Source organism: Adiantum capillus-veneris, chromosome 19 (assembly GCF_014529385.1).
Source record: "Adiantum capillus-veneris isolate H3 chromosome 19, ASM1452938v2, whole genome shotgun sequence".
NCBI classification, from domain to species: domain Eukaryota; kingdom Viridiplantae; phylum Streptophyta; class Polypodiopsida; order Polypodiales; family Pteridaceae; genus Adiantum; species Adiantum capillus-veneris.
In genome coordinates, this window is record NC_140949.1 from 138,944,522 (window position 1) to 138,957,407 (window position 12,886).

At 47.6% G+C, this 12,886-nt stretch overlaps 2 protein-coding genes and 1 pseudogene across 7 annotated transcripts in view; 1 reads left to right on the forward strand and 2 right to left on the reverse strand.

The window, feature by feature from the left end:
* LOC147434954 (spermidine synthase 1-like) overlaps positions 1–12,886 on the forward strand; it is an 82,145-nt gene that overhangs the window by 23,386 nt on the left and 45,873 nt on the right. The window lies entirely within an intron of this gene.
* LOC147434955 (uncharacterized) lies at positions 959–3,828 on the reverse strand. The gene has a single exon (XM_086491329.1). It carries the CDS (start codon positions 3,814–3,816, stop codon positions 1,501–1,503), a length of 2,316 nt encoding a protein of 771 aa, XP_086347455.1. The 5' UTR covers positions 3,817–3,828; the 3' UTR covers positions 959–1,500.
* Positions 3,971–5,183, reverse strand: LOC147434956 (uncharacterized; annotated as a pseudogene).

The following is a 12,886-nucleotide window of genomic DNA, read 5'->3' on the forward strand; positions in this document are numbered from 1 at the left end:
GCAGCGGAGCAGTGTCGATGTGTCTTTCTTCGCACATGGATGAGGTCATTAATTTTCTTTTGTCGGGATTATCGCCACATCACGTGGCATTATGCATCCCCACAGTGGTTCATTCGACAGTCATCGCACATACCACCTCGATGTTTACATAGCTTACACATTGTTGCCCCGCTTTTGTACTTACTCTAGGTGATAGGCCATTAGGCATCTTGAGAGGTCTCTTATGTACACTGAATATAGCCCCTTTTCTTGCGCGCGCGCGCGCACACACACACACACACACAGAGAGAGAGAGAGAGAGAGAGAGAGAGAGAGAGAGAGAGAGAGAGAGAGAGAGAGAGAGGCCGAGTTTTACTTTTGGATGCACTGGTCCCAAGCATAGTTGACACATACGCTCATGTACGACGTTACACGTGTGACATGCGGTACTAATCGAACTAAAAAAAATAGATGCACGTTGACGTAACGTATGATGCAAAAAAAAAATCATTCATCTATAGAGCCTACACGAAACCAAGAAGTTCTCAAACTCAAGAGTCAAAAGTTAGAACATGATAGATCAGTCATCACATGTATTTACTATTATGAGTTATGACATAGACCTTAGTACTTAGTACTAAGTACTAACAAAGTCTTACAAGTTGCGAGGAGATGGATAGTAAGGAGAGTGATGGAGGGCTTGAAGGAGATGAAGGGAGGGTGATGGAGATGAAAGGAGCTTGATGGAATAATGGAGAGCTTGAAGGAGATGAAGGGAGCTTGATGGAGTAGGGGGCTTGATGAATGGAGAGAGCTTGAGGGAGATAGGGTAGGTGGTAACTTGTAAGTTGATAGAGAAGAAGAGAGGGTGGGAAAGCCTTACATAGATTTTTTGGGGGGGAAAAGAGAGAGAGAGAGAGAGAGAGAGAGAGAGAGAGAGAGAGAGAGAGAGAGAGAGAGAGAGAGAGAGAGAGCTTTATTTACGTCTACTAAACGCCAAAGTTGGCCTATGAGACCAATCATATACAAAAGTGGTGATATGGGTGTCGATAAAAATGAGAGAAAAGAAAGAATAAACTGACTGTGCCTACTATGAATGAGTATGAGAGTGGGTGGTAGCTCCGACTCCGCGGATAGTGGCTACCCTGTGTGTGCAGCATAGCAATATAGGCATGTGTGTAGCTCTGGCACAACAGAAAATGACTACACAGTATAATACAAGGCCACATGATGGTGGGCAATGTCCAGCTAAAAGCATACTATAGGGGGTGGGGGGAGAATGTCATACATAGGGGAGGGTGGTCGAAGAGCCTCCTGCAGCCTGGTGGTCCAATGCGTAGATGCATACCTCATCTCCAGGTGGTGCTGATGGAGTGCTCGTATCCTCAATACCTCGTCGTGATGTGGCCGCCGTCTCAGATAGCCAGGGACTCGTGGTCTACGTCGCGCTCTTTGGGTGTCGGCCTACTGAAGCGTGAGCCCGCTTGTGTTAGTCGGAGGTCTCTGGCTATACACCTCTCGCTAGAAGAACTCTGTAATAGTCCGCTGTGTACTCGCACCTGGCTGCTGCCGTGGCTGTAGAATCTGCTCACGCATGCGAAAAACAGTGGTTAGGAAGCGGCCTAGTTGGATCTGGTCACTCCTCGCTATACACTGTTGGAGTGTATCCTCTATGCCAAACTGAACTCTGAGCTCCAAGTAAGCTGGGCATCTCACCATGAAGTGCTCCTCGCTCTCCACCTCTATATGGCAAATGGGACATATACGCTCATCTCGTGGTATGCCTCTGGCTCTGCCCCTCTCAATCTCCAACTGGTGCGAGGACACTCTAAGCTGCCCAATGGCCACCCGAAGGTGATGTGGCATATATCTCTGCATGTATAGGGGGGTCTCAATGAACCCCTGCTCTGATAGCTGTAGAAAATGCTCGCGGTAATGTAGCATTTTCGATGGTAGCTCATGTCCTGGGTCAACCCATGTCTTCTGAATGTAGGTGTGCCATATCTCGTGTCTAATGACCCTATTCCTCTCAAATCGTGTGAGGGAATAGGTGGGGGCTTGAGTGTCGTACTGTAGTGGCGGTAGTCTATCAATATCCAGTCCCTGAGAAGAAAACCAATCCCGTGTCTGAGCATACCATGAGGTCACGCCAAGGTAAACATATGACCCTGTAATCTCAATGCTCCCTCCTGCTATAAATGCACTCTGCCTCCTGACCTGTGCTGAAGTATGAAAGATAAGAACCTTGGTTTTACCAAGGTTCACTGAAAGCCCTCGATGTAAGCAAAAATCATCAGGCACTGAAAGATGTTGCTGTAGCCCCTCAGCAGACTCTGCTACTAGCACTATGTCATCCGCGTAGAGCAATATGTGTACTGTAGTCCCGCCTATCTTCACTCCATCTCCTCCTCTGTGCTGAATGAAGTCCACAATCTCATCAATATAGAGTCCAAATAGTGTAGGTGAAAGAGGGCACCCCTGTTTCACCCGAATGGTGTTAACAAGAGTGTTTGATATACCTCCTGGACATCTGACTCTGCCAGAAACATGCTCATACAATGCATATATCCCCCAAATCATCTCCTCACCCACACCCAGATCCATCAGTCGTCTGAATAACCTCTCTCTAGGTATTGTGTCAAAAGCTTTGCGGAAGTCCACAAAGCAGCAATACAATCTCCTCTTCTTCTCTCGAGTCTGATCAATCAAACATCTAAGAGTGAAGATATGGCCTATGGTAGAGAAAGACCGCCGAAATCCTGCCTGGCCTGGAGCTCTAAGACCCTCCGTCTCGGCTAGAGTGCTCAATGCCTCCTCCAATACTGCTCCATATAACTTGGCCAGCATGGGCCCAATCATGATAGTGCGATATGTGCCCGGGTCCATAACATCCCCTGACTTGTGGATAGGCACAATGGTATGCTCTGTCCACGAGTTCAGGAATCCCTCTACTAGAGCCCTGTTGAAGAGGTGAGCAATAAGTGGTGCCAGGGTATCTCTCCCATAAATCAAATGCTTTGCTTGTAATCCAGACTGATCTCTGGCTCGTCCATGCCGGAGGCGCCCTCGCTCAAGGATGCGTCGCCAGGCCTCTCCACTATCTCTACTCATGAGCAAGTGATATAACTCCCAATACTGACGTTCTTCCCATTCCCGCTTTTTACGGCGGATAAGGCATTGCATGCGCCTCTGTGCCTGTCTGTGTGTGATCTCGTCACGAGCCTCTGCTGTGCGAAGACCTCTGCGAAGCTCCCGGCAATCATCATCATACCAGCCATTCTGTGGCATAGACCCCACTCGAGATGGGTGTGTGTGAGTGCTATGAGGAAAACTATGGAGAGCTGAATCATGGAGAATCTGTGTGAATTGTGTGGTAAGTGTGTCGAGTGGGGCATGAGGGTCAAGAGAGAGCAAGCGTGAGTGGAGATGATCAATGTAGACATGTGAGAGCTCATGAGTAAAGTGGATCGTGGTGTGAGTGTGTGTAGGAGGTGGAGTGTCAAGTGAGACGGAGGATGAGAGTGCAAAGCTAAGAAAGGTGTGGTCAGCTCCCAGTGGGCAGCGTCCAATACTGAATGATTGTAATAAGTGTGCAGCAGATAGAGGTCCCAAGACGTAATCCACAGTGCTCCCCCCTCCTCCATGTGGGAAGCAAGTCAGTCCGGTAGAATCTGGCCATCGATGCATCCCGTTATATCCTGTGGTATCCTGGCCTGTGTCGTTTGAAGATTTGCCGATCCCCGTCTCCTCCGGGTCAAGAGTCCTCATAATATCGGGCTGCTCCATGTCATATATCTCGCACTGTCTGGTCTGGGTGCGGTCGTTGAAGTCCCCCATGAGGAAGACTTCTCCGAGTGTGGAGTAATGTAGGATATCCTCCGATAGAGACGCGTATGGGGAGTCACTATCTCTGACCTGTCTCGCACCCTCCTGACCCGCGTATCTAGATCCACGTGGAGGAAAATAGCAAATGGCTAGATAAATCCATCTGTGATGTGATATCTCCAGACGTACCCATAGATATATGGCCTCCTCATCCTTGCTCATGATCTGAATGTGACTCTGTAGAGTATGTCTAAATAAAATAGCCACTCCCCCCGACCCTCTAGCTGTACTCTGGCGTGTAGTATGACGGAAAGCTGACTCCCACTGGAATCCGGTAATACGAGGTAGTCCCCTCTCCGGGCTCTCATGAGTCTCTGTGATACATATGAAATCATGCCCCTCCATGACCTCCTCTAGCATGTCTGGCCGCGTCCATAAAGAGCCATTGCAGTTCCATACTGCTCCTCTAATCAATATCTCCGGTGGTATTGATGTCTCATAGGCCACGTGGCAGGGCGACCATCGATAAAGACCCTACCATCATGGTGGAAGGCCTTTCTGCCCTCCCTCCTGGCCTGTAGAATCTGGGGCATGCATGCTCTCCTATGCTCAATCTGCATCCTGGTCAAGTCCTCATCCATATATATGGTCTCACTGTGCCGCCCACGTAGTATGGCTCGCTTTCAAAAGAAAGCAACTCTGTCCTCTTGAGACTGCATCTGTAAAATAAGAGCTCTAGATCTAGTTGCATCTTTCCCTGCCCTCCAGACCCGTGTGAATGGCATGGTCGTGTATCCCATGCTTCGACAAAACTCCTGCGCATCTGAATCGGGTGAAGCCCCTTTTGGGAGTCCAGTAATACGCACGTTTAGTCTGCGTGCATAACGTAGCTTCTCCTCTTCCAGTCTGTCCTGAACCCTTATCACATCTTCTTTCGCATTCTCTTCCCGCACTTCTTTCTTGATGTTTTTCTTTACTACCTCGATCCAATTCCCTTGCTTTGCATCCAATTCCTGTATCATGTCTTTCTTGAGCTCTGCTATGCACTCTTTTTTCAGTCCTCCTTTGAGTTCCTCTATTTGGGAGATTTCACCTTCTTCTCGTGCTACCCCTCTCATATGATGTATGTCCTCTTGTATGCGGTGAAGTTCTCTAGTGAACTCCTACTGAATTTCAGCGTTTGCTATCTTCCATGCATCCCTTTCTGCAGTGAGAACTTTAAATTGCTCCTCCGTTTGCTTCCTCTCCTCTTCCAATTGCTTAATTTTGTCTGACAATTTGCGCATCTCTGTGTTTAGTGCTTTGTCGGCCTCCTTCTTGACCTGGGAGATGGCCCGAGCTATCATTTCCTCCACCTCCCTCTTATCAAGGGGTGCCATGATGGGAGGGTGGGGTGAAGGAGGGGCGCTCATGTGGGTCACCAAGTGTTGAACCTCATACCAATGTGGGGGGGGGGGGTCTGAAATTAAAAACACAGAGACTGTTTTTCAGGACAGTTTTGGGCTCTGTTGTTTTCTTTGCTGCAGACAACTTACCCGTGCACACTGCAAGTAGCAGGCACATTTGCAGGTATTACAAGATCGAGTTTGACTCCCAGGTACAGGTTGAGTTTAGTACTCCCACAGGTGTTGCCAATTGCAGTTGAGTGGTTCTTCTGCAGTGTTGTGGCTTGCATACATGGTCTTTGAGCGGGTAATGCTCTATGTATGCTTATTTGGTGAGCAGTAGATCTTGTGAGCAAGTGCAGAGGTTGGTTGTGAATGACATGTATGGTCACCTGTGGTACTATTTGTGAGCATTTGTTGGACACAGGTTTGCAGAGCTTATGCATGTATGTTGACTGTAGTTTGATGCGCATTGGTTGCTCATTGTATTGAGCTTGCAGGACAATGCTTATTTTGTGTTGATAGCCATTGTGCGTCGAAACTCTGGCGAAATTTTCCCAGGAGTTTTATGCGTATCATTTATGCGATCTAGGTAGGGATTGCGGGTTGCACTCAACATTTGCGTGCGGTGTTCTCTGCAGGTGGGAGATTTGTGCGTGTGTATGCATCGATACCGCACAGTGTGGGCTTGGTGATTAGCTCATGGTTTGACAGGCGTACAGTTATCTTGGCAATTTGTGCGTGTGTATGCATCGATACCGCACAGTGTGGGCTTGGTGATTAGCTCACGGTTTGACAGGCGTACAATTATCTTGGCACACTCACAGGAGTGAATATTGTGATGTATGCTTGTGTGGCTACTACGAGCTAGGTAGCTGGATTCGAGCACCAATGGCTTGAGGTTTTTTAGCAGGTTTCAGCTTCAGGTTTACAAGTTTATAGGCAGGTTTGAGGGCTTATTTGGGCGCTGAATTTTCAGCCTTTGTTTCCTCTTTGCAGGTGTCCATGTATGGCTCAGTTGTAGGCTGATCTGGGACATGTTTGTGACTTGTTTATGCAACTGTTTAAGAGCTGAATTTTGGGGCTGTTTTGGGGCTGATTTGCAGTCATATTTTACAGCCATACAGGAGCTTGGTTTACTCTACAGGAGTCTCGTACACTTGGCATTTGGGATTTGCATCATTGTCATTTGTGGAGCACAGTGTGGTTACACTACTGCGAGAGATTTTATGCGTGGATTCGCATGAGCATTGTAGGTGCTAGTGAGCTCTTTTTTTGAGAGCATTTTCTCGTTGCAGGTTGCTTCTTTTGGTCTAGTTGAGTGCATTTCATTGCTACCGTACCTAGAGTAGAGTTACAGCTCTTGGTTACTTTTTACATTCACTTATAGTAGTCAATATGTGTGAGACTTTCGAGTCTAGGACAATGACTCATGAGAGACAGCGTTCTCGTTCGTGTCGACACTTGAGATGTTGGCATTGTGGTCACACAAGGCACATTAGACGGCGATGCTTTCGTCGTATGAGACAGCACAGGAGACAGGCTAGTCTCAAGGATGCAGTAGATTCTATAGGCTCCGTTGACTTGACAGTTGCAGGATCAGATACAGTGTCTGAGTACCCTAGTGACAGTGAGGTCACATTTGCTTTCTGTATTACTCCTGATTTTTTGACGTCTGAGGATAGTGCACTTCTTTTGCAATGGGTGCTAGACAGGGACGCTACTTTTCATGTCACTCCGTATCGTGACTGGTTCAGTAGCTATTCTAGCAGAGTGCATGGTAGTGTGCGATTGGCAGATGGGTCATTGCATGAGATTGCTGATTCAGGAGATGTGAGACTGTCATTACCGAGCGGTGCATCGTACGTGCTCAGAGATGTGCGTCATGTGCCAGATTTGACAATGAGTTTGATCTTCGTTGGTCAGCTCAGGGATAGTGGATGTCGGGTAGTGTTGCTTGAGCGATCTTTTGCGTTGCATTTGGGTTCGCTAGTGATTGCGAGAGGTGCTAGAGTTGGCACATGGTACCCATTGCACGTAGTATTGGTGCGAGATGGTCGAGTCTCAATCTTGTTACAGCCATACAGAGAGCGAGAGACCCGGACAGTCTCTTTTGCTCATGGGTTGCAGGGTGCTTTGCATGGAGTGCAGAGTAGTGAGCTCGTTGTGCACACAGTTGGGGCACGACTTGAGCAGTCACACAGAGAGGTGACAGAGTCAGACATGCATGCTTTGCTAGTGACTGAGCAAAGCAGAGAGTCACTTGTGCGAGATACTTCTATGTCGGATAGACAGGTAGAGCGGTCTTGCTCTAGTGAGTCACGACAGGAGGAAGTTGTGCAAGAGTCTATGCATAAGGAGTTAGAGAGTCACAGCAGATTGAGTGGTCATGTTTGCAGTGGGTGATTGCAGAGGAGGCTGAGACGTCAGCGATAATGCAATCATTCCTTTCTATGCTCGACAGTGAGCATGGGGATATAGTTGTGCAGGATATGTTTTCCAGCAGACACCTAGAGCAGCTGGTTTGCTCTGAGGTTGCACGACAGGTTGATGCGTCTTTTGCGGACAGTCAGGAGATGCATGTGGCTGACACGCCTTGTCAGTCAAAGATGCCTATTGCCAGGGATATATATGTTGATGCATGCTCCGTAGAGCTAGCAGGGCCCACTAGCATTGCATCGGCATTCGGTGGTCTCATGTATGAGATGCTGATCTTGAGACCGGATATCGCAGTTGTAGTGGGAGCATTTGCAGTTGGGGTTGTCAGTCGTTTGTTGATTGATGATGTCATAGTGCACGAGGGAGATATGCAGGTATTGCGTACATACTTGCAGTACGTGTGCTGTACGTCTGGTGGTGTATGGACTTACACGGGAGCAGGACAGCCGGATGCACACGATCACAGTCAGCCAGTGGGCATCGGTTGAGAGCGGTTTTCTCTCGCCTTTTGTAGTCTTTAGACTAGGTTCTCTTGCTTAAAGGCACAATCGCCTTTAAGTGGGAGGTTGTTGGGGTATAGGTGCCTTTTGTAGTCTTTTAGACTAGGTTCTCTTGCTTAAAGGCACATTCGCCTTTAAGTGGGAGGTTGTTGGGGTATAGGCGTCTGTGCCTTGCTCGGCCGCCCAGAGTCTGGGCGCCCACTGACTTGTATACCTTATACATAACATTAGTGTATAGGGGGCTGTTCACTCTATTGAGTCTCCCTACCCATATTTGTGTGTCGTGTCTCCTTCTCTCTCTCACTCTCCGTCTGTGGTGCTCTCCGATCCCCTGAGAGAGAGAGAGAGAGAGAGAGAGAGAGAGAGAGAGAGAGAGAGAGAGAGAGAGAGAGGCTCCCAATCGCCATGCTAAACAATAAATAAAAAATGCAACCGTTGGGTGCCTTTCAAACCCGGTCAAACGCGTGGGTTGCAACAGGCTTAGAGACTCCAAGCGAGAAATCAATAGCAACACATGAATAGAAACTTCAAAATCACTGAAATTTGATAGAGAGAGAGAGAGAGAGAGAGAGAGAGAGAGAGAGAGAGAGAGAGAGAGAGAGAGAGAGAGAGAGAGAGAGAGAGAGAGAGAGAGAGAGAGAGAGAGTCGACATTGCCCGATGTAGTTCCGTGCCTAGGGGTATTGGCCCCAAAGTCTGGCGTCCCTTTCGGTTTTCTTTATCATTAATCATTGCAAAATACAACTCCCGAGGGACCTTTGCTGTCAGACTCTGTGTCCAGATGCTCTGCAAAGTGAGGCCCCCAAGGCTCTTACAAACAGTACAAGGGATGCCCCAAAAACCAAAGCCCCAAAAGCAATTACATGAAAATCTTCAATCTCCAAATCATTTGGCCCAAAAACAGTTGTTCCCATGGCGCCAAAAGTTGCAACGCGAATCGCGGAAATCTGTAGAGGTGCCACGTCAGCAGTCAGCGTGCAAATTGCGGAGGTCTGTACTACCTGCCACGACAACATCCTCCGCAATCTTTATTTTTATTGTCTCTGTGTCCCCTTGGCCCATCAAACGGAACCCCCATAAGTTGGGAATAACTTTTTATCTGATCCTTGATCGAGTGGTCATGCCACGTCATCATTTTGTGACACTCGGACGCAAGTTAGGCCATGCCACATCACAAATTTGTGACATGCATCGACTGTGTAACTCACTGAGGCACTGTCACGTGCACATGGCTCTATGTGCCACATGGGCATGCTTCATCGACTGCTAGAGCCAATTTTCTAGTTATGGATTTCTTGCATAAATGGTTTGTACATGTGTTTTGGCAGATGTTCTGACACTCAGGTGGGTATCTGACATGATGAACATGTTGTCACGTGCCGCGTGCGCACTGCACTTGCGTCACGCGGACAAGCTTTTGCTACAGTCTAGCGTTAGTCCTAGTTAGCAGAGGACCTAGCCTGGCACTTTGGTGAGCCTCTAGCAGGACGTGCATGTCCAGGCCGGTCATAGTTGCATACCCTCACTTTGCACAGTCAAGTTGCTTAAGCATATAGACATATGAACAATCACTTAAGTCATTTTTTAATAAGTGACTTTGACTTGAAATTTATTAAAAGTAGGTAGGGCAAATGGCTAAAAGACCTATAAACGAAGCCCTTTGGGCGCTAGAGAAGACAAAAGAGACAGAAGACGAAGTAGTATCGACATCACCCTCTTCTCAACAGTACCTAGCAGAACATCAACGTTTTCAGCCAGCCTTGGCGTTTCTCCTTAGCCTCTCCCACCAGCGTTTTATAGCCCTAAGCACCCTGAATTCAGCGATCAGCCCTTGCGGATCAGCAACGTTTTCAGATCACCCAGCAAGACCAGCTTTTTCAGTTTTTCAGCCATCATTATCCTCGGCGATAGCATATCAGCCACAGCCTCCTCATCGTTGTCATCATCGTCGCAGTACCAAGCATCTCCAGCAGTACCCATTAGCACCTCAGCAACATCGCAGTACAAGTATCTCTCATTGTCCTCATCATCGATGCAATACCCCAATATCTAGCACCCCTTGCGTTTTGGCTTGGCTCTTGCCTAGCTCAGCATAAGGATCATTAGGACCTCCGTGTCCTTAGCACCCAAGTACCTTCAATACCCAACAATACCCGCAATACCAAGAACCTGCAGTATCAAGCACCAAGTACCCGCAATACCCCTCAGTATCTCAGTAGTACCAAGCATCTGTGACAAGAACCCATTAGCATCTCAACATCTCAACATTAGCATCATTGTATCAGCATTTGTGCAAGTAATAAAAGCAAGTACTTGCTCTGGAGCAATGGGGCCCTTGAGGGTGGTTGGGACTTGACATACCTTGTGGTTTCTCTTTCTCTCTTTGCGTCTCTTTGATTAGTTGTCTTCAGTTTCAGTTTCTCTTTCAAGTGAAGTAAAGTAACCCCTTGTGTTTGTGCGGAGTACTAGATACGAGCTAAACCCTTAAACACTTTCGCTGCACCTGACACATGTAGTTTTGGGTTAGAGGAACGTGTCGGTCCGGTCGGTTCGTCAATTGGCTCATTGAGCAATGAGTTGTTGCCCGTGTGCGCTCATTTGCACATTTTTTCCGATCTGACCTAAGTTTCCCAACTTGGCCAAAAGTCATATATAAGGAGCAGCTAGGCCAACATTCACACAGATTTGGAAATGCTAGCTGGAGGATAGCGTTACCGATTTGCAATAGCAGACCAACCCTAGCGTTTTTCAACTCCAGATCAGCTTCAATGTTTTCGGGCTAGATCAGCCAGTGCTTGTGCAATTCAGCCCTAGCCTTTCGAGATTCAACAGATTAGCACTAGTGTTTACAGATTTCAGCCCTTCCCTTGCTGGATTGACCTGGATCTACAATCGCTAGACATCTTCGTTGCGGTACAGTACTGTGGCAGCCCATCAAGCCTCTCCTTCGCCATTCCTGTTAGAGTTCATATTCTTGTCCGTTGGTAACTCTGGTATCTCCTAGGAGCAGATTAGGGAGTGGGGGCTGTTTTGTGGCTGTGTCTGGTGAGTGTGAGGTAGGACTCTCATGTAGGGTCGTGTCTAGCCATGTTTAGCTTGGGTTTTTGGCTCTGCTCCACGGCCTTTAGGCCCCTACAGGGTGGGAGTAATTTTCCCACACCTGCTGGTATTTTTCCTTGCAGTCCACATGTCATCTGCTGCCCTCTTTTCATTCTTTTTCCCCTTTATGCTGGTCGTGAGTACTGGCTGCTGGCTGGCCGACCTGGTCACTGACAAGTATATTGTAAGGTGCAGTGGAAGTGAATGTTGATATTGCTCAAGATGAGTGCTCCGGACTGTGCTCAAGGGTTCCTTTTACTTACAGAAAGGAGAGCCTTCCGTTCCTTTAGAGAGAGAATGCCACGATCACAAACAAAGTGAATGCTACTGTGAGTGAAGGTGCTGAGATTCAGAGAAAGAGAGAGAAGAATACGATACCAGGTGGTTCTCAAACCCTCCTCCCAGGGCCCCCCTCTCTATGGCGAGAGAGGTCTATGCTATAGATTGCACAAATCTGGTACAATGGTCTAGATGCAGTGGACTTGCCGACGATGTCAGCGACAATGATGACAATGACGAGGACGGACTGAAAACTGTTAATGCTAGGGCTGAAATGCTGAAATCTGCAAAACGTTGACTTTTTGCTAAATGTTGACCAGGATGGCGATGGCGACGACTCGACGACGATGCGCTGAAAACTCAGATGCTGAAATCTGAAAACAGCGGGCTGAAACTGTAAACGTTGGCTGACTCGACGATATGGCGAGGGTTTGCTGCTTGTAGGTGAGGTCTGCGAGGCTATGGGCTAAATCTGCAAAGTCTAAGTGCTGAAACTGAAAACGCTGATGGTCTTGGCTGATCTGGTGTCGGAAACTGCAAAACGCTAGGCTTGATCTGGAAATTGAAAATGCCAGGTTGATCTAGTACTGATGGAAACGCTAGGGAGGATCTATTGTAGAAACGCTAAGGGAGGGAATCCAAACACGTTGGCTACTTCTGTTGGCTGAAAACGCTAGGGCCTTCTGCCGGTCTTGCTGAGAAGGTGCATTGCAAGTTGCCTGAGCTTCTTCTGCATCCTCTTCTGCTTTTATTGAGTGACCACTAGATTTCTTTTATAATTCCTTAGCAATTTGCCCTACTTACATTTCCAAGAAAAGTCACTTGTTAATAAATAAGTGAAAAATGTGTATTTTGGCAGGTTCTATGCTCTGGATGCCACCAGGAGGTGTATTTTTCCTGTTGCCTTTCGTAAATAAGTATTAGATATATTTATTTTATCTTTACTTGTTTGTCCCAAAACCCTTGAAAAGGTGCAAGTGGACATTGCATGGCCAGTGTGAAACGGCTGCAGCCAAATGGGTTTCTCACGTCGGGGATCTAGGTCGGTCAGACAGGGACTGCCCGAGCCAGTTAGCACTGAATTCTGATGAGTATGGAAGCTCGTGTGCGCCAAACTGGAATTTGGGCTGTAACAAACTTGGACACTCCAAGTCAAGAATCAATCGCGACAGCACCAAATAACCACTTCAAAACAATTCACAGATCACAATAGATTTGCACTAGCTCGGCGGAGTTCCGTGCCTAGAGATATTGGCCCCAAAGACTGGCGCCCCTTTTGGTATTTCTTTTTGTATTAATCAATCATCAAAGTACAAGAGAGCGGTTAGGGTTTCACTCTCAGACTCTGCGTCCAGATGCTCTGAGAAGTGAGGCCCTCACC

Coding starts and splice junctions, on each gene's coding strand:
- LOC147434955 (XM_086491329.1), bottom strand. CDS start 3,816: ATGGGGGACTTCAACGACCGCACCCAGACCAGACAGTGCGAGATATAT.